At 35.2% G+C, this 22,464-nt stretch overlaps 1 protein-coding gene across 2 annotated transcripts in view; it reads left to right on the top strand.

Annotated features, from left to right (window-relative positions):
- The window catches only part of ADGRA1 (adhesion G protein-coupled receptor A1), a 263,104-nt gene that overhangs the window by 226,246 nt on the left and 14,394 nt on the right, over positions 1-22,464 (top strand). For both annotated transcript variants that reach the window (XM_032116446.1, XM_032116447.1), the window contains one exon: positions 3,881-4,026. In XM_032116446.1, coding sequence (XP_031972337.1) covers positions 3,881-4,026 — 146 coding nt within the window. The remainder of the gene's footprint in view (positions 1-3,880; positions 4,027-22,464) is intronic.

Consider the following 22,464-nt stretch of genomic DNA (forward strand, 5'->3'; position numbering starts at 1 on the left):
GCAAGTCAAAGGTTGTCTTAGGAGCAGCAGATGGGGCTAAATCAGAGGCAGTACACACACTACTGGAAAGGTGCTTGAGCCAGCCAGCGAGCCCTTCCATCTCCCAGAGTTAGGGCTTCAGATTAGTTTGCCTCAAAAGGCAGAAGGAAGCTCACTCCTTTCATGTAAAGAATGAGAGAGAAGGCGACACAATTGTAGCTGGATCGCTCCCCATGTGTGGGAGGCGTCAATTCTGTACTCTCAAAGATTTCTGTTTCATGGCTCCTACTTTCCAGGAAAGCAGGATAGCCATGAAATTACGGATGCTAGGGGATGAAATCATCAGTTAAATGCATTGAAGCATGAACAATGGACTTCTGGGCACAAGATTCCGGAGGCAGAAAAGTTATGGAGAGAGACAGAATCTTATTTTTTTAATTGCAGTGGCATGATCACTTCAATCACATCTCCAAGAACCTCCTATGTGGTTTATAAAATAAAAGTTTCCTTGTAAACTTTGGCAAGGCTCAGATCTTCCTTCTCCCTGATGAAGGTCATACGTGAAGCTGCTTGTGGATTCCCTTCTGTAAGGCAGTAAATCTTCAACAAGGCAAAGCCTGTTCCATACTAGCCAGTAGCCTACAAGTTCAACTCAGAAAGTTCAACTTCTTGCTCTGAATTTTCTACCTGAGAAGGGAGCATGGGGTTTTGCTAATGGTAAATGTTTAAAGACCATGAAATATTCACATTCTGTGGTGTTACAGACTGCAGAGAAATTCCTGAATCCCTTCATCTCACAGAAAATAATCATTTTCAATAGCAGGGTTAATAGTTCAACCAGAATGTCAATGCCTATCTGTGTCCTTCTTTAAATAGAACTGGATTAAGGAGTACAATCTTATCTGAAATATGATTACAATTAGAAAAAAAAAGAAATTAAAAATTTGGGGAAAACAAAGAAATTTGTGTGCAAGTTAAAGCTGATCAAGAGACCTTTTTGTGCCAAAATGCTTTGCATAAATGTGTATTCTGGTCATTACCCTGGTAACTGCGTCATGTGGAACTTAAGTTATCTCTAGGGTACTGAAATTTATTGGAGGAGCACAAATAGACAGCATCTTCTTACTGAAGAAAAGTATAATCTTCTATTCAAAAGGCTGGTGCTTATTCCCAAAGATTAGAGTTCTAAGAACACAGGACATGGAAAAAATGAATCCAAGAAAACAAGAAAATTTTTACCGTATAACTGTGGTTATTAAAGAGCATTAGGTACAGTGCTGTTTTCAGTGCATATATCCTGGCAGTTTTCTCTGTACCATTTGGCCTATCAGTGGAAAACCTTAAAAATAGGGTCACCACTTCAATGTTTCCAATCATTATCCTTTATTCTGTGTGGAAAACTCAACCCTTTCCATACAATTTTTTGTGAAATGCAGAAGTTCTGCTAACAGTGAAAATAGATTGAAGTTATCACTTTGATATTTAATTTGTGTGTATTTCTTGGCCTCTGAAGCTTTACAGAGGCAGAAATGCAGTAACAAGATACACACAGGTAAATTTGTACCCTGGACCTCTCATGCATAACCTCAAGTTCACATTTGCTAAGAGAGTCAGGAAAGAGTTTACTGAACAAAGCCACATTGGTCTTTCTGGTGTGTCTCATCCTTCCCTCTCGTGTTGTGAGCTGCTATCTCATGTATTTCTACCATAGGGCTCAGATGTCTTCCTAGCTTGAGAGAGTTAGAAAGTGGTGATCCCACTGGAAGGGACAAAAGAACGTGCAGTCACAGTCCCTAAGCACAACAGTGAGGAAGATGCATCTCCATGACATAACTGGTGTGGGTGTGGAGACAAGGGGAAGGAAGAGGCAGAGAGCAAAACCCAGCATTTTGAAACACTGAATTTTCAATGTGAAGTGAGACAAGCATTTCTTTACTAATTATTAGTGGATGAATAATAGCAAAAATTCTAGTAACAGCTCAGCTCAGCCTTCCAAATTCCACACTTTTGATGTGTCGTGTCAAATATGTTAGTCATAAGGAGGTCCTGTATCTTCAGTACAAATCCTTGTTTCCTTCAAGCAAGAAATGCAAATGGTTGGGGGTTTGGTTTTTTTAGTTTGGTTGTTTTGGGGGTTTGAGAGAGAGATACGTATCATTAAAGAGTTAGTATAGGGGATGATAACATTTTTGCCTCCTCCATGTTTGTTCAGTTTTTCCATGTGTCAGAAGTAACTCAGTTGCCAAAACATGAGCTCACAGTGAAAAACAGCAATGTGACCCAGGTGTGGCGTAAGTGATATTTTCAGTCAGTTCAGTTGCCTCCTTGAAAGTTCAATAAAATAGTTTTGTTGTACTATTTTTAGGTCTTCCATTCATTTAAGTGGCTGATGATTTCTCTCTATATGGTCATCTATGATGTCAAAATTTCACATGTAGGTGCCTTTTCACGTGGAATTCATTCCTGCTGTTCCTATTATTGCACATACTTGTGTGGAAAAAAGAATGTATAGCAGCAGGGCTGTGCTGAAATGAGAAAAAGGTTAGGAAATAAATATCTAGATTTTTTCCAGTTCTTTCTCATTATTTCTGTCCCCTTTTCTTCCCGCTTTCTCATCCTCCTCCCTCCCCTCTCATGGTCCCTACAGAAACTCTGCAAGCTGCCTGTGAACCAGACAGCCCCAGTCCCTGAACTGGCAATATCTGCCAGCTCATTACAAAGTTGTCTCATTCTCTTATTTCTGGTTCTTTTACCTCAAGCAACAACAGCAATGGAGGCTTTATACTCCCTTGTCTAATGTGACAGACAAGTCCCAGAGAAAATTACAAAGGGTTTTCTGTTGATGATATTTGCTGCTATCTTTGAGTTTTGAGCTGTAATACCAAATATAAACAAAATGCATGGAAATTTTTTTCTTTACTCATCAATTATTTTGTTTTAGGTGGCGCAAAAATGAACACTGGTTCAAATAAATCTTTATAATAGATTTGTGTTAGCTTTATTCAGCAATTCTCTGTATTCCTTAAACATTTATGTTCTTTCCAATTATAGCAATATTTTACTTGTCACTGCAAAATGTCACGTTATTGCTTCAAAGGTACCCTCATTTTATATAATCAGATGGAGACTTAGCTGATGTAATAAAGCACTGGAGATTGGATAAAATTCCAATTACTGCTTCCATAGTAATGAATAACAATTACTGACAAAACAAAGATGTTAGCATTTTAGAGGTGTTTGTACTTTTTTTTGCTTTCAATGATAAACACACCAGTTTCTTGGAGAGAAAGTGATAATAACACTAATAGAGTTTATAATTCTTTTTAAGGGGGGATGCCAAGAGCTGTCATTTAATTTTTAAAATCGTGGCCAACTTTATAAGTTTCTTAAAATATGTCTGAAAATAATCTGGTTTTAGGCAAATAGCACTGATGCCATTGCCAGAAGTCAACCTTGCCTGTGTATAGCAGAGAGGGAACTACAGTGGGATATTCCTGAAAAAATAAAGGAAATAGCATAATAGCAAGCAAATATTCTGGCCTCTCATTAATTTTTAAATTGCATTGTCATGATAAGCTAACAAAGAGTGCACCAGAAACTTAAAGTGCACATCACTTTAAATGCAGGTGTAAAATGTTTTCATTAAACAGCTTCTTAGAAAACAAATGTTTTTACAGTCTTGGTTTCCTAATGTAGCATCTGGTATTACAGATAATACTATCTATGGTAGATTAGATAACCATTTTTAAGTGCAGCTCTTAGATTTATAAACTCTTAGCATTTATAAATTCAGTTAAAAATTCTGTTTGCTTGTGCACTTATGAAGTAAGATTCTTGTAAAACTCTTGTTTTACTGATCCATTCATTGAGTTGTTTAATTTTGTCCACTCTTTTTTTTTAGGTTGGCATAGTGCTGCATTATTCTACACTCTCTACTATGCTATGGATTGGAGTAACTGCCAGGAATATTTATAAGCAAGTCACAAAAAAACCTCAGCCTTGCCAAAACAGTGACCAACCTTCTTATCCAAAGCAACCACTACTCAGGTATGGAATATTAGCTACACTATGTTTTTAATGTCTTCCTAAAACTTATCAGTTATAAACGAACTCTCTGATTACTGTATCTTTACTTTTTATAGACTATAAATAGCATCCATAAAGAATTGAACCACATAGGTGTATACAGAAATATTTATTGTATGCTGATAGTTAACTCTACTCAGGAGATGGAAATATGTAGAATTGGTATTGTCTCAGTTGAGATATCTTTATCTGAACAGGAAAAATTGAAATGTTTCTGTTGGTTTCTTACAGAGGGAAAAAAATCCCACCCAAATCAGAAACTGGCTTGGTTCCTAGCCTTATTTAATCATCTGAAACTATGCTGTAATGATTCTACCTTTATCTCTTTTGCTGTAGTTCTTGCCCACACTTGTATTGAAAGCCTAATAACCTCACAGCAACCTTCCTCATTCCCCATCAGAGATCTAATGCTATTACAGGAGCCACTGGAAGTCTGCACTCCCTGTCAGGTCTCTCTCTGGAGCAAATTCACAAACGTGTCTCTGACGGCATTGCAGGTGAAAGACAGTAGGAGTTCTTGCCAGAGGCCTGTGAGATGCTGAAACTCCAAGCCAAAATAGTCAGTCTGCACAAGAAAAAAAATGACTCCAGGAAAACCTTACTACAAACCAGGATTTCCAGCTAAAGGCATGAGAAGATTAATTCATCTTTCTTGAGCTTAGCTATACAAAATTAGGTATTACCCAAAGTTATGTATTGTCCCTATAAAGATTTTGGAGAGAGACAGAGAAAGAACTTCCAGAGAGCAATTCCTCCCATCTGTGTTGGATGTTTGTGTGAGGACAGGATGAATTATCTTATGGAGGTGCCTCTCTTACCCCACAGATCATGGAAAAATATGAATGGTCAATTGAGCCTAAAGACCTCAGTTTTATAGTGGAGGTCTTTCTGTGAAAAATACACAGTGTATTCTTTTAAACAGATGTATCTTATTTTATTTTAAATACAAAATTTTTAACAAGTAGCATTTATAGATAACTGTGTGATGTCACAACTTGTTGAAAGTCTGTAGGAAGATTGAGTTTTTCTGTCTGATTCTGCAGAGTCAAATTTTTGCTAATGTGATTTTAGTTAGAAGGCTAGCTAGTTTTCTTCTTTTTAAAACACTTTATTTCTAGAGATGAAATTTATTAAAGTTAACATAAAATGTGTATTGTGATGAGAAGGAGTGCCATATTGATCCTTAGCTTTATTAGGTGTAAGCAAGAGGATAAGCTTTCACTGAGGGTGCCTGACTTTGCTAATCCATGATTTACTATACCATTCTTCAGAGATGAGAATTTCACTCCTTCAGTTACCAGCTCATGGCAAAATGAATAATTGCCAATTTTCAAATGCTGCAGTGTGACTATTAAGGTAGAAAATTGTTACAAGTTACATAGACCCAGCACAGTGTATGTTCTTCAAATTCAAATCTTGTTTGAGTTGGAAAACAATAGACAATCAGGTTACAGAAAAGATTAGTCTAATTAGAATCTTTGTTTTACCAGTCATGTTGAGGTTCTCAGACAGTGAAAATAAATGGTAGCTATTTTAAGTTTAGCAGTAGAAATGATAAACCACCTTCTAGTTGCAAGAGAACATGAGTATAATTGTTTAATAGCTAAGTAAAATTATTCTAAGTTATTTTTATCACACAGAGCACCATATATCCTAGAGACACAGGCACTGAAATGTCTAATACAATTTCACAATGGTTAGCACTAGATTCAAAATAGTAAGGATCAGTTTCACTTCATGTAGAAAACAGGCATAGTATATGTAAAATTAAGAATCACTTTAAGCAAGAAAATGCTAAACTCATAATTAGTAGTTGTTTGTTCTTTTAGAATGATAATGGTCATTTTGGGGGGCATTTTACCTTTCCTGGTTCTAATAAAACTAAATTCTGAATTATTCTTTGTCATAATATTTCCATAAAATCCATTTAAGATGCTTACATTTCAATGCAGTCATTTATAAGAAATGTTTTAACTAGTCAGTGTTCTTGTGTCTATAAGCCAATGCCAGCCTTTATACATATTGTTCCTCAGGTACTTAAGCGATAACATCTGGGTTTGGGTGAGGGGGTGTTAATTTGTCTTCATTTGACACCAGTAGGTAGCTACATAGTATTAGGTTTATTCAAATGGAGATGGAGTTAAGCTTTTTTATCTGTCAGGACTGCCAGTGATAGGAGGCAAATAATGCAGTCTACAAGACATTTTTAAACAAGAGGTAATTTGTCAGTGATCCTTCTCTATAGACTTAGTTTTGTTGAATACAAATATGTGAATGTGTTTGGCAAGAAGTCTAGACTTGGCTTTTGTCCTTCAGTCTTTTTTGGTAATGGTTGTATTTGATGGACGGTGTTTGCAGTCCACATGTGAGTATTTTGTATTCCTTACATATGCACTTGCTGTATGAGACATAAGGATGTCTTTTGTGAGTCAGTAAGTGGGATCTATTGCCAAAAATCAGTACATAAATCTATCACGTGGAGTTTACCAGGAAATTATAAAAATTGTCTCACCACATTTTTTTAACAGAGCTTGGTCCATTCTAAAAAGTAGCTGAAGTAGTGAAAAACAACCCCAGAATATCTAAAAGGAGACCTTACCTATTAGTAGAAAAGAACATATGCTTGTAAGAGTTGCTTCAGTTTCTCTGCCTGCTGTTTGCATATTCATTTGCAGAAGCAAAACAAATGAGGTGCACCTGATCTTTTCTCATACTTTTCTTTGAGCTGTAGCAATAAGTATCCTATTATGTAAAACTGTCGTTCTCTTTAAGTTTTCTCTCTTCTAGATGGAGTGATCAAATTTGAAACACTTGCAGTCTAATTTTACTTCATAGCAATATGATTTTAAATATTGCCTCTTTTTATATGTTAATCATGCATTATATGATACATTATGTACATTGTACATTATACACTATCTATTTTTTATTATACATCTTATTCATGAAATATATATTATCTGTTAATTACAGAGTTAAACCCCTCAGGGTCTATCACTTTGATGACTGGAACCAACTGTAACAATTTTGGCATTTTTCTCTAAGTGCGCCTGGATGCTAATGAGGTGGATCAAATTAATGCATCATTGAGTCTTGTGTATTAAAATTCTGAACCTTAGCACTTCAACAGATAATGAAATTACTTCCTGTAAAATATACTCTCTGGTATTCTTAATAGAAATAAATAATTCTATCTGTTCATCCTCTGTGGACATTTGTTAAACCTGGCAGTGTTTAGCTTCTGACTCATCTGAAGGCAGATTTTGCCAGCAAAGGCAAAGGGGCATGCAAGATTCAGCTATTACTGCAATGTACAAAACTTCTTATCAGCCCAAGCTGAGGCACAAGTAGTGTTAGTTTTTGTGCCTGCTAAGTGGATGCATTTTTCATGCAATGCTCGGCACACACACAGATTAGACAGAAGTACAGACCAACAAAAAATACTTCTGAAAGATATTCTATTAAAATAATTTCTTTCTAGAGAGACAGAAAAAAAATCAGATTACTTTCATTTTTAATAAGGTAACTAGTGAGCACAATTGCATTCTAAACATTTAAAATAAAAAATAAATAAGCTGCCAGCTGGGCCAGAGATTGGTGATAAGGAGACAGAAAATTAAGTTTTGTCTCAAGGTTAGGTACAAATATATCTCCTAATGTTCTCCCACCTCTTCTATTCAATGAATGTCTTGCAAGATAACTAATATGGCAATCTTCAGATTACAGAGTCCAATATCCCATATCTGTCATGAAAAAGCATCAATGTGCATAAATAAGGTTGCAGAATCAACAGCAAAATGGATAATAGTTGATGTCGCTGTCTCTGTTGAACTTCATTTTATTTTTTATGTAACATATTTTGATAAGCTTTTTAAAATGTTCTTTCTAAAATTGTGAGGCTGTTAGGAAATGTACCTCATGCAGTGCTTTAGAAAAATTGTATATCTAGCTGTAGTAGCTATTTCAGAAAGGACTGTGCCCTTTGCTTTGTATTCAAAGTACTAGCCTTAGTGCTATGGCTAAGAAATCAAAACTGAGGCAAATTGAAACAGTTTTCAGCATCACATGCAGAGTACTTACAGTCAATACCACTGGCTTCAGTTCCCCTCTCTTACTGTTTTCAACCTTAAATAATTTTAAGAGTTAAGAATCATTTTCAGAATGAGAAAGCTGTTTGCCTATTTCACATATTTTGAACTGTCTTAACTGTCCTTTAAGCCTGCACACAGAGCAGACCTAGAGTACAGTAGTTGAGAATGGGAGTATTTTGGTCAAACTCTAATAATCTGCTAATGGGTGTTTACCTGCAGATGTGTGTATGAGTGTCTGCTATTCTATATGAGCTTGTATGTGGGCAAGTTTCTGTACATTGTACATACACTTCCAGAGTACAGAGCCATGTCCTGAAAGCAGCAACAAAAGGGGTCTTCCTAATGAGCTGTGTTTATGGTCTAGTGGTGACTAACAACCTACACCCTGAGCTCATGTGAGATGTGGTAGTGCTGCACTGCATCCTCCCCCTCTCCTTGGCAATGTGGCAGCAGCTCTTCACATTCATTCCTAACTCATATTTCTCTCAGCTACTAAACATTAATCAGTAACACCCAGCTAAACAGCAGCTAAGTATCTTCGAGACACTGAATTATGCTAAATCCTTTCTCTGCAAAAAGGAGAAACCACACTAAACTTTCAAATACAAGAAAATCCTCTCCTACTGTTATTGCCAGCTAATCCTGTGATGAGGCTCTTGCCTTACAGTGAGGGGATTTTACAGACTTGCATGATACCACAGGGGTCATGGCATCCGCTTAGTGCTTTGCTCACAGTGTTAACCCTGCTTGTCTCAGGATGAACATTTATCTGCTTGATCTGAATTCTGACAAGCTGGAAACCAACACATGGGCACAAATGGACCTACTGCTGTGTTTGCCTAACTGCTGGTCCTGAGAGAGCCCAGCAGGAAATGTTGTGACTTCCATCACAAATTGGTTATATGGAAATTTTTACTGAGTAAGTTACCAATAGAGCAGGCTGTGTCCTGAACATGAGTTGCACACAGCAATATTCATTACGTCATTAGAAATTGTCACGTGATATTTTTGCACCATAATGGAGATACTGAAACATTCCAGTTATAAAGACCAAAGGCTTCTTATATTTCGTTTTTAAAGAATGCTTATGTCCAGAGAAAAACTCTAGAATAAAAAAAACTAATGCTTTCAAATATTCCTAAGGCTGACAGGATCTTCAGAGAATGATCGTTGCTAATGTCCCCTATCATTTATAACGAGTTGGTTACAATTTATTGCAGCTTAATAGCAGTGTAATGGGGGATCAACATTTGGCTATGATAAGAAATACTTTATTCAGCATCAAATTTGGCGAATGCGCCATTTTTTTGGCCATGCCCTTTTCTGAATCTTCAGACTGAATCATATGAAGCGACTTAATTTACATTCTGACAGACACAGACATTACTTGTCCCCTTGACACCAGCAGCTCTGAAATGCAGTTAAGTTCTAGTGCATTTTTCATTAATGCTGGCTCTCATGAATTCATGTCTTCTAGTATGAAACAGTGATTGAGAAAGAGGGAGAGAGAAAGAGGTCAGATGGAAAGCATCAATTGCAGCCCATTGTTTTCTTCTTTGTGAAATGTCCTTAAATATTAACTCATAGAGTCTTGATCCATGAAAGCCCATTTTTCCTTTCCACAGATAACATATCAAACTTCCTCTATAAAGTGTAAATTTAGGCCTGATTATCCCAAGGGATCATCTGTCTTTTTCTTAAAAATTCTCTATAGTATGAGTATGTTGAATTAAATGGGAAGTGCCACAGGGCAGAATTCTCAGGAGTCCTGAGGAGATCTCGGTGCTTCACCCTTTACTATTAGCATAGACCCAGTTGTGTCATTGCAGAGTAAGTGAAAATGATGGCTCCCTGCGAGTAAGGTTTTCACCAGCTGGATGAACCTCGGCATGGTGAGCCAACAGTCTCTGTGAAAATCTGCTCCAGGAAGTTGGATATAATTTAAGTACTTGATTGTATCCTTTGCTTAGAGGATGGGATATTTTGATGTAGGCAGGGTCAGTCATCAGGAAATTTAACTCATGTCTCTGATATTATAGTCAGCATTTCTTATTTTAGATATGTGAATTAAGACTAGAAATGTATATTATTAGATTACTTTAAAATTGTGCTCTAATAATTTTTGCAATCTTCATGTATTCTCAAGGCTGTTTATCACCTCCATACTGTAAGTTCCTAAAAAGAATAAAGTGTGTTAACAGCTGTTTTTATCAAATGGCTTGGGTTGGGAGGGACCTTAAAGATCATCTAGTGACATTTCCGAGATATTATCTGCAAAACACTATTCCCGTGTTTCTTGTTTCAATATTTTTCATATTTCCCAGGAAGGAGAAAGACCATATTGCTAAAATACCTTTATTTAATTTTTTGCATTTGATAAAAATGCAATGTTAGAAAAGCCATGTTTCCCTTCCAGCTATTGTTATTAATTTTATTCACCAAAATAAGGCTTATATTCAACGTCAAAATAATGTATTATATTGTTACATTGGATAGTAAAATAATCTAAGGAAAACAGCCTTTTCAAGGTTTTAGTTTGATTTAATTATAGAGGTAATATTTTCAACAACGCTACATTGCTTCTGAAGGAGATTTTGATAACTGGCATTCAAAGATGACACAACACAAGTAATTCAACAATACCAACGGAAATGCTGAGCATTTTAGACAGATTGTGCTGTGTCTTATCAGCCCACCAACTTAGGCAAGTTCTCAAAAACAAAACAAAAAAACCACCCCAAAACCAACCAACTAACAATAAACCAAAACCTCCACTCAAACAAAAAGAAACAAAATGCTGGAAGGAGCCTTAGCCAGAAGAAACAGAACAGTTCTGCCCCTTGAGGTATAAAAGCTAGAGATAATGAAGAAAGAGGAGCTTAAAAACAAAACAGGAAGTCTGTATATCGAGAGTTAAAGGGAGAGACAGGGTTGCAGAACCTAAAGGTACTTGGAACTTGATACTTTGATACTTCAAGGACATACTGATATTACGTCCTATTTAACATGATCACTCTTAAATGCTGATATATATTCAGATGGAGGTAAGGATGTAACTGAAAGGTCTGCAGTGGAAAAGGGTACAAACTGGTGATAAGGGAAACTTCTTCATTAATTCTTTTTACTGAATTTCAACCTGAAGCTAATTGTATTTCCGTCAGATGGGGATAAAATTATCTTAAGTCAAAGAAAATGTTTACTTCAGGTTTGGACTACTTGTCCCACACAAGAAAATTTCCAGTAAAATGAAAATAGTGGAATATTACAGCAATCCACAATTTGCTACAGGGTAGCAATATACTGTCAGTGGTATCCTGAGAAAGTTGTTGCGCTTTGCACAGGCCATGTAAATATTCATTGCTGACAGCGTTGGATTGCCAGGGTATGATGTCATAGCATGGAGGTATTTTCCTGCCAACCCTTAATCAAACAAGAGAAGTGATTAGAACTTTGCTTCTCCACCTTCCAGGTGAGTGATTGAATTGTTGAGTCACTACGAGCAAGATGATAACAGAGCCATCTGCTTTGCTTGTAGTTCCACTGCATCTGGCTTATGAATCAAAATTCCAACTGAAACTATCTCAAAAGTTTGTTCTCATGGCATAGTTGGCAATACTATTCTTCAAAACTGTCCTGAATGCACTACCAAATACTTTAAGTGAATGATCCCTGGAGCACAGGCTCCTCCTTGATGTGAACTTAGTTCAAGCGCATGTCAAAATCGAAGTAGAAAAAGGATTTTGTTACTGTCATAACTTCATTAGCTAAGTTATAGGAAAGATACACACGATGTTGACACTTTTCAGGGTAGAAATATAATAGTACCAAATCTTGAAGAGATGTTAAAGTAGAAGGTGAAGTTTTTTTCTCTTTGTTTAAAGAATGGTGTCTGAGCTACTTAGTATAGATGGAAAGAAATGGGTTACAATTATTGCAGAAGAAACATATGATAACTTACTACTTGTAAACAAGTAGTTTAAGCAGCACAAGCAAGTCACTTAGACAGGTCTGTTCAACTGAAACTCTCTCCAGTGCTACAGTTATTGACAAACATAACCAAAAAAAGAAAATGACCACACCTGAGTGATACTTGGTCATTTAATGAGGAAATTATGGGCTTGGGGCTTAGAAATTTTTACTATCTAAGTTACAGTATTTGCAAGCTTTCAAAGTTGTGAGCTTCATGAAGACTTATAATGAATTCTGTGATATTTTCAGCTTTGAAAGGCTGGAACTGCTACATGCTGATCTGCAGAACTTTTTATTAGATCGAATTTTCAGCTGCTTTTATCCTGAGTTCACATCTAGGTATTTCCTGGAAATTCAGAATTTTTGTCACACTATCCCTTTGAGCTAGTCATATACATAATTGTAGAGGGTAAGTTAGAGGGTGGGTAAGCTTGATAAAATGCTCCATGCTCTGATATGCTGCTCCAGGCAAAATGTAAAACGCTGATTGGAAATTCTACAAGTTCAAGGATTTTTAGAAGATGATATATTCAGACTCCAATGGGGACTTTGTAGAAAACTTTATCTGATTTGAAAGAACTAAATATTTTCTCATATGACTCTCTGGTGTCATATAGATTAAACTTGATTATGCAAAAATGCTGTAAAGATAAATGCATAAGATATTTTCAAGTGTGCTTATTGTAATTGTTTGGACAAAGAATTAAGCATTCCCATCTGCATGAAATTATATTCACCACAATTACAGAAGAAACTATCTGACTTTTAATGGTAGATTATTGTACTCATTAACTAGTGAGAAAAATTAGTCACATTAGATACAAATTCTTCCTTATAAAAATTATTCTGTGAGAAAGATAGAACTTAGTTTGTTACGGGACACCTGTCTTAAGCAGGCATCAGTATACATCCAGCTGAACTGTAATGAAAACCGTGATGTTGCAAGAAAATGTAAGTCATGAAGATTTATGAAGTATGTGGTGCAGACTGATAAACTGCAATGTCACAGAAACTAGAACGCTGCAGGCAGCCAACTAGTGTAATACAGGATTGTGCAATAGTCTGATAATAACTGCAGTACAGTACAATCATTAAATTATAGCGTGGCATAGGACATAGTAGGTATTGCATTTACCAATACATTGCCATTATTCCACGAAGTAATTTTGACTAGAAGATATTACTAGATTCTAAGAGCAAATGCTAAACAAAAAAAGCACATGGCTTATCTTAAAATAAACTAGCAAAACCCAAATATGTATTTTATGCCTGTGTATATAAATTATCAGTGATAGTTATAAATACATTATTTTCATGGTTCAGAATACTTTTCTTTATTAATATTAATATTCATCTTTATTTTTCTTCATTAATATAATGAATAGCAAAATTCAAGGAAATTAAAACATATTGCTTGGACAAACAAAACTGGCGAAATCCACACATATGCATATTACATTAAATATATTGGAGCATATTTAGTATAACTGTTGCAAATTCAATTTCAGGCCTGGCTTATTCTATGCATTACTTCCTGTCAAATAAGTGTGATAATCTCTGGTTCATGCCTTTTTGGAAGGATGGCTTAAAAGTCTTGGGAGGAAAAGCTGCATTAGTTTAATTCACTTGGCTTTGAGTTGAGACACCATGGGAAATTATACATAAACTTCCACTGATCTCCCTGACATTGTACATCGAAAGTAGTTGAAACCCATCACTGGAAATGTAGATGATTCTTTTCAAGTTAGTGTTTATTAAAAATTCCAAATGAGAAGTCATTAAAGAGAAAATCATGCAATGAATAACAATCTTAAATTGTAGCAAGGGGTAAATAGGTTAATAATAGGAAAATGTTTCAAACTATGAGTATAGCTGGCAATTAAAACAGGTTACCTGAGAGGCTGTGGGAACTCTGTCCCAAGCAATTTGTTACCATAGATTAGATAAGGCCAGACCAGTCATAACAGGTGTTTAATGTGACCCTGACTCAGAGCTTTTGAGTGGACTAGATGATCTCCTGATGTTCAGTTCTGTTACTAGTAAACCAAGGACTTTTCCTAACAGTATTTTCATTTTTCAACCCTTACTTGCTGCTGAATTCCTACAGCCTCAATGGTCTCATAAGAAACTCCTGTGTTTCATTATGCAAGTGAATTCTGACAGAAGAGACTTTGAAGCTAATGTGTTCCAAATATGCCTTCAGTGTTTGGAAATGTTATGAGTCTTGTAGAAACTGGCTGCTGATCCTGCAGGTATTTTTATTCAGGTACCACCTTACTGTATAAAACATAACAAAAAATTAGGCCACCTTCTGCTCTGAAACACATGCACTCACACGGTTTTCAGTGGGAGTTACACATATTTAGTCACAAGATTTTTGGTTCATAGATCAAAAATACTGCTTATCTTCTGTAATTTTAATGATACAGATTAAAAGAATTTCAATATGTAATATCTAATATACCTTAGTAAAACAGAATATCCAGATTAAACTTTATGTCTGTATTGATTGAGTACTCATTCAGACAAAGGAGTAATGCCATTATTATTGGATTACACTTAGTTCTCAGAGAATCCCTCACAATTTTATCGGAAAGTGAACATTTGTGAGGTTTTCGGCGAAAAAAAACCGAGCACACAAGATACTTGATTTATTTATCTATTGATAATAAGAGATACCTAGTATTGTTTTATCTATTGATTATGAGGTAAGAGAACTATGATTACTGGAGACCATTTGCATCTACTTTTGAATATTCATTAGCAATGTCAAGAAAAAGTCGTGAGTGGTCAGTCACATGATCTTGCTGCTTCTTCGTATTGGATGAACTTCTAGACCTCTCCAGAAAAAAAAGTACCTCTACAGGCAGAGTTCATTTCCAAGAAAAATGTATGCATACCCCTTTGGAATTTGATTTCTGGAATTGCTGATGTTTCTAAAACTCTTTCTCACTACTCAAAGCTGTAGGCAAATCATGACCTCTGTTATTTGCAGAATAGTTACCCCATGCTGGCTGTCATTTGTAGGTAAGGCATTTTGGACTGTTTAGTGTGGATTATCGTACTTGTGTTATTGTCTTATATAAGAATGACATTAAACTTACCTGCTCATTTATCTCCTAGACTTCTGTTAGAAGTATTGAAGAAGCAACCTGTTACCCATACTCCCTCTTCATGCTTCTAAGAGAGTGTTTCCCAACTAGGGAGAACATTTCCTTCTGAGGTTCTGGCATTGCTAAATCAAATAACAAGTACTGTAGCTAGCAAAGCCAGGCAGCCTTTTGACCTGGAAAGTTGAGCAATGAGATGCTCTTACAGTTTTGTGAAGATGGCTGTTTTTTCCTTTTCAAATCTCTTTTTTTCCATGTTAGTAACATTCTGTAAATGACATACCATTTCTAGATTTTAATTAATATTTTTCAATTAATGTTTATAAAAGTAACTCTATCTCTGCTTTTCCTTTTTTTTTTTCCAAAGTTTCATGATCACTTCTGGTTGAGTGCTCAAAAAACCCTATGATTTTTTAAAAACTTACCTTTTGACCTTTTTATATATGATGGAAAAACCTTTCCTTTTGCTTCTGGTTTAAATCTGGGATAGAGATCACCAGAAATAGATTTCTGTGTATGTCAGCTTTTAAACAATAGGAAAAAGCAAATGTTCATGCTATCATTATACATAAAAGATTTTCCATAGCTCAACTTAGTAAGACTAAGACCGACAACAGCAAAACCCCTCAACATTAAAGTTAAAAATCAGGGTTGACATTCATGAACTCATGCAATTCTACCTTTGTTTCTTACTTTTGAATAGGGTGAATTAAGGACAAAATGTCAGCCTGAATTTTTGTCAATAAATCTAAATCTCCATGGTTTTGTGGAATCAATTCATTAATTGAACAGTTCTTTCTATGGGTTAATAGAAGGCTAATCCATAGTATTTTTTCTAATATAACATTAAAAAAGAATGCTCTTTGCTGCTTCTAGATTAGCAGATTGAATTACATCCTATGGACTGTAAAAGAGAAGGTGTTCCAGAAAGAAACCAAATGTCTTAAAACCATCTAAAAAAAAATTTATCTTCAGCATATTTTAATGCTTCCCTGCTGCTTGTTACATTTAATAAAACCTGCTTGCTAAGTTTTAAGTTCTTGGCTACCTGCATATCTGTCAAGGTGAAAAATTTGAAGTTGTAGAAGTGGATAACATTGCATAAATCCTAATATAATATTTTCTCCACAAAAACAAAACAAAACAAAGGTAGGCTTTCTCCTTTTGGCAAACTCTAAGGATGAAACTTCACTAAGGTTCTTTACAGGGTAGATTAGTTTCTGAAAAAGAATAATGCAGTTGTGTAGTACAAAATCAAGCAAGTCTGCATCTCATGGAGTTTGATAAAAGCAAGTGGGGATAAGACACATATAAGTAATGGGTGCACAACCTATCAAACATAATAATGGGATTTGTACATAGCATAAATTTCTCCTTGGTTTCAACTATTCTTGGCTGGCTACAGCCACAGGTGTAGGCATTGCTGATGGGATGTAAAGTAGGGTCTCTTTCTGAGTTTGATTGTGTCCTATCTTGATTACATTTTGATAATGCGTTGTACTCTTCTAAAGAATTCAGACTTCAGAGACATTTATTTGAAAATTTATATTGGAAGTATATTTGAAATTAGAAAATATTTGAAATACGCTTATATTGAAAAATATTCAGAATATATTTGAAAATTTAGGAATTTTCACTCAACTCAACTGTGAATTAGTCTGCTCTCTAAGGAGTGCATATATTTCAGTTTACATACTGATATATACTAGAAGAGCAGTGGTTTAAAGAAGCCTTCTCTCAGCATGGACAGCTGGTATGGATGGACTCTCATAAGACTGACAAGATAACAATGAATAGTAAGTAAATCGTAGTATCATAAAAATAGTAAGATCGGCAGAAACATCTGTAAATCATCTAGTTTAAGTCTCCATTCAAAGCAGATGCAACTTAAAAGTTAGCTCAAGTTCTCACCTAGTCGAGTTTTGAAAATCTGTGTGGGCTTCTTCCTCTCATCCCAGTTCTGTGTGCTTTTAGCTTTCATCTTGAATGGACCACAAACATGAAATGTAAGGGCTCGAACCTGGTCTGAAATAAATCACAAAAAATCACCCAATTCCAGCAAAATGGAGGAATATGTTACAAGTTGAAATGCATGAAAACAAAGCTAAGTCATTGCTAAGGATTCCTGAGGGAAAAAAAAGAAAGGAGGTAATAAATATGTTCAAAAATGTTGTAATACCACCAGAAAAATTCAAGGAGAGGAGTTATTCATGGTTAATGAAATTAATAGATTTTGGATTTCTGCTGTTTTCTTTTTGTATTAGTTCATTAAGGTGTAAGTAGTGGTTGTGTACAGTGTAGTTGCATGTTCCAGATGTTGTCAGCTGTAAAACTGGATTGTCATTCATGGAAGATGACAACTGTTTTGCTATTTCTTCTTATTCTGAGAAGGAAAATAAACTTAAGATTTAGAAGTGATTATGTAAGAGAGATGCAGAAAAAATTCTGATAGAAAAAAATTGAAATGTTTTATCTTGATATTTTAAATTTTTTACCTGACCCATATTTTGCAGCTTCACATTTTAGATATCTGGTGCATGAATTTTCAGTAACTCTAGTCTTTGTGGTCTGCAATTTAATTGTTGAGGGAAGCATTCTGCTGTCCTGCTGCTCTATATAAGGACTGAGATTTTTTTTTTTTCTCAGCAAGTATTTGTGAACAAAGACAATATGAGGGTAGAAATTAAAAAAAAACAAACAAAAACAAAAACAAAAAACAAACAAACAAAAAAACCAACAAAAAAACCCCCCAAAAAACCCAAAAAGGCACATATTTAACTTATACAGGCACCTTATACATAATACTTTATTTTCAATTTTTCATTGTGCAGCCTTGGTAAATAAAGAAAAAATGTAGTGCCTTCAGTATCTATATGTCAAAGCGCTGAGGTTGTATTTTAGGATTTTAACATCTGTGCCTTGTCTTGGCTTTACCTGACTGTTTCCAGATGGTTTTCTGTATGATTGAAAGCAGCATCAGTGTGCATGAACGTCGTGTCTGACATCTAAGGGTACTTACTACTTTTTCTTAACTTTAAGAAATGCTCCCTCCTCAACTCATGACCTGTGGCAAAGCCTAAAACTACTAGAACTATGAAAAAAAAAATCAAAATATTTTAAAATGGGTACCAAATTAAAAGACAGAGTCCCTTCCTTTACCACAGAGGCCTTTAGAGGAATTCAAAACCTGTGTGTATGCTTTTCATGTCAGAAAAAATTCCTTTTGGGAAACTGTTTGATCTCTTCTCTAAAAATGTGGATTTGAGAGCTGAAAGCTTGGTAGCTGAAAAGATTCAACTGAAAGGGTGTTGTGGTTTCCATGGATCTTCTGCGTAAATGCTTTTCAATTTTAAATGGCCCTCTGGGTTTGTGACTGAACACTTCTCATAGACCAGGAAGATTTAATAATCAAAATGATACTATTTTTATTTAGTATGTGGTTTCTTCATGTCTTAAACAAGACTGTTTGTCCTTTCAGATTGCCTGAGGATACATCTTGCTATAGCTGTGTGATTAGATTTTAGATTCATGCAGTTGAAAATAAACCCAATTACCTAAATAAATGGAAGGTAGCAGTAAATTGTGATTAGCACATAATTGTAAACCCAGAGATACAGAAGCTTGAAACACTGAATGTTTAAATTTGGGGATGTAGCACCTAATCATTAACAATACTTTGAAGATGAGGCATTTATTTATTAACTTATTAGTAAAATTCTCACGAACAGTAAGAATGCTTTAATACTTTGAAGTATTAATATTTAAAAGCCAATAGAGATACCTTCATGTATATTCTATACATAGGTAGTATAAATATGTCTTGAGTATGGTGTATGGGTGTCATTTAAGTATATGCATAGGATATGCTGGACAAATCTAGAGAGATGAAATTTACCACTGTTTTGTAAACTTCATAAGAAAACACTTTATGAGGACATACATATCAACCTATCAAATATTAACATATCAATATTAAAAATATGTATATTGCATGGTGGCCATAACATGCATCATTTTAAAGTCTGTCTGAGAAGACTCAAACAGTAAAAACCCAGTCACTGCTATGTGAGAGAAAGCAGCTGATGCATTCAGCTGTTTTACATACAATTATGTCTGAAGCTGTAACTTTCATTTTCACTGAAGACAGTCAGTTTGGGTTTTTTTTTCAGAAATGGCAGATTTCATGGACAACATTAAATTTCCTAAACTGATTACTTTAATGGCCTGTATCAGTCAAACAGGCTGTAAAAATGCTTGAAACGTTTCAGAGCCAGCTGAAGAGATAAATATGCTTTTTAGCTTTCTCACTACTATATTCTCTCTGTAAGTAGTAACACTAACATTCATCATTTAGGAATCAATAAACTAAAGGAAAAATTGTGGTATTAATGCAGAAAAGCATGATATTTGTGAAAACACTGAATTTAAGATTCCTATTTGCTGAGCTTTGAACCATTAAAGTTCAAATGTTCACATTTTGCCAATAATTATCTGTAATGGAAAAATGGAAATCTATTCTTATTTATATTTTGATCTCCTTAAAGAAATAGTTTGTTTAGGGATGTCTGTCATTGAGACTTTTCATGTCTAATAACTTGGCTATAGCTGGTCTGAGATCGATAGAGATCATTAAACTTCTCTGGGTTCCACATGACTGGCTGGGCAGGTGAATAACAAAGATAAATACCTCGACATAAGGGAAGGCTGAAGTTACAGAGAGATGGCATAACTATGGGAAAGATCTCAAAGGGGCCTTGTAACTTTTTAGACACCAAAGACAATTGTAAAATTTGTAGGAAATCAGATTTCAGTTCTTCTCGTGCCCACATAAAAGTTCAGTATAAAAAGCTAAGATTCTTTCTCACCTGCCCTCTGGAACTGGAAGGGGCTTAATTTTGCATCAAAAGATACAAGGCTTGCCAAAAATGTGCAAATTAACAATGTAGTTTCTTTGGAAATGCACATCCTTGAAGTGTTTCTTGTATTTTTCACTTTCTTCTAAACAATTTTAGCTCCCTCTGGGACTGTGGGCAAAGATCTCGCCCTTCATATAAGATCATTGACTTATGTAAGAGAAAAAGAATGCATGAATTTAAAAGAATAGAATTAGAGTAATCTCTCTAGAGCTATTTCCCAGGAGTTCCTGTATTCTCTTTTCATTGTCTGTTTGCACACATCTGTCTTAAATGCTTAGCTGAGAAAATCTAAGAACAAGGCACCTGGATCTACCAGTAAAGTCCCCAACTTCATGACATTGATGGCTTGGTCATTAATATTTTCTGACTCATTCTCTGTGTGTACAGTGAAAGAGCTTAACAGAAAATAAAACTAAGAGTATTACTCCTATGTTACCTGTGAATCTCATGCAGTTGAAATTATTTAGCTCTAACTTGTCAGTATAGCTCATAATAAAAATTAATGCTTCTGAATATCTTTTTTTTAATACAACAATTATACTTCATACCGAAATCCAAAAATACATCAAGTAGTGAATAAATAACCTCTGAATCAACTCTCAAAGGTTCTCGTTCTGTGAAAGTTAAAAATAGTGTATTTTCAGGTGATCTAAAAATTACAGAACTACAAAACAAGGACTTGAATGGTCTGCTTAAATTTTTTTAAATTACTGTGTGGAAGAAATAACATTCTTCTTGAGAAAAAAAAGTTGCCTAAAAAGCAAGTGTCAAAAACTCAACAATGCATGAAACACAGGGATATTCAGGAAGTTATGTCAGTGACTGTCATAATAAAATATGAGCTTAACATAAATTCCTTTTTAAAAATATGATTTAAAAATTTAGCCATAGGAGAACATAGACCAGAACCCCCTGTCAGTGACTTTCACAGTCAAACCAAATTAAAATATATGTCCTCCTGTTAGTCATTTCATTTGGTTCCTTTGGCAGCCTTAATGAATATCACCTCAAGTAAAACCAAAGAAATCCATATTTTCTGTTTAAAATGCAAGGTGGTTCTACTGACAGTCACAGGACATTGATACTAATATAAAGTGAACTGAGTATTAAATACGTGACAATATAGGAGTACAGCAATTATTATCTTTACATGCTTTACTTTTCATTTTCATATTATATAAAATGCCACTGTCACATATAGGCTGCTATCAAAATTTCTTGTCTTGATGAGGGTTGATAGTTAATGGTTTTTTTCTCCCCTTTGAAAGGCAGAAGGACATCCTGATGGTAATTGACTTTCTAGAGGTGTACTGCAACGCTCGGTGAAGCAGTTGTGTTTGATTCAGTAGACTGGAACTGCAAAATGATTTCAGCTAACAGCTCTACGCCAGAGTAGTCAAATGGCTGGAAAAATGAGGTAGCAATGAATACCTCCAAACAAGAGTATCAGCCATTTTACTGCTAGAAATTAACTGTGGAAACAGAATTGAAAGGGCTTTTTGTGTTTTCTAGGGATAGAATGATGGTGCGAATAAAGAATACTCAAAGCATGAGTATTATTTCTCCTCCCATTACTTCTCTCCAAGCATTATCATAAACAGTTTTCTCTCTATAAGCATCATATTTTTGAACTTTTTCAAATAAAGAATCTGTAAGAAATAATAAAAAATATATTTTCTTTCTCATCAACATGATTCTTAATATTTTACTTACTTCTTTCCTTCAGAAGTGCATTCAGCATGGATTCCTACTTACCCTGACTTAAGTTATTTATTCATTAAATTAAGCAGGAATAGAAGTCAGCAGAGCTAAACTGCAGCATGGAATACACTGTAAGAATCATCTCTGTCTTTGATTTCCAGCAGCCCCCAAGGCATTCTCCAATAAAGTACAGAAAAAAAGGTGTCTCTTGCTTCTTAGATACAATAGCTCTTCAATTAGTCTAGCTCACCAAGAGACAATACAGTTATCCCTATGCAAATGAATCTCCTTTCTCTTTCTTCTAAATTTTCTCTGAACATTTTTTGTGAGCTCCTGAATTCATTTTTTATCTTTTTGTTACATGCATTTTTATTTTTCTGTCCTCTCTGCTGGCTTAGACTGTCTCCCATGGTCCTGGTAAAGCAAACTGCAGCTGTACTATCAACCTGTAAATTCCTTTTCATCTGCAAAATTCCAGTTAAGACCTAGTGGCTGCATACACCATGAAGGGTGTTAACCACGGAGGGTGAATATAAATCACTTCAGTGCTGCCTCCACTAGCAGGGCCTCTCACCCTGCCTGGCAGTGCTTGAGACATCATCTGCCGTGGGT

The sequence above is a fragment of the Corvus moneduloides genome, chromosome 8, assembly GCF_009650955.1.
Source record: "Corvus moneduloides isolate bCorMon1 chromosome 8, bCorMon1.pri, whole genome shotgun sequence".
Classification (NCBI taxonomy): domain Eukaryota; kingdom Metazoa; phylum Chordata; class Aves; order Passeriformes; family Corvidae; genus Corvus; species Corvus moneduloides.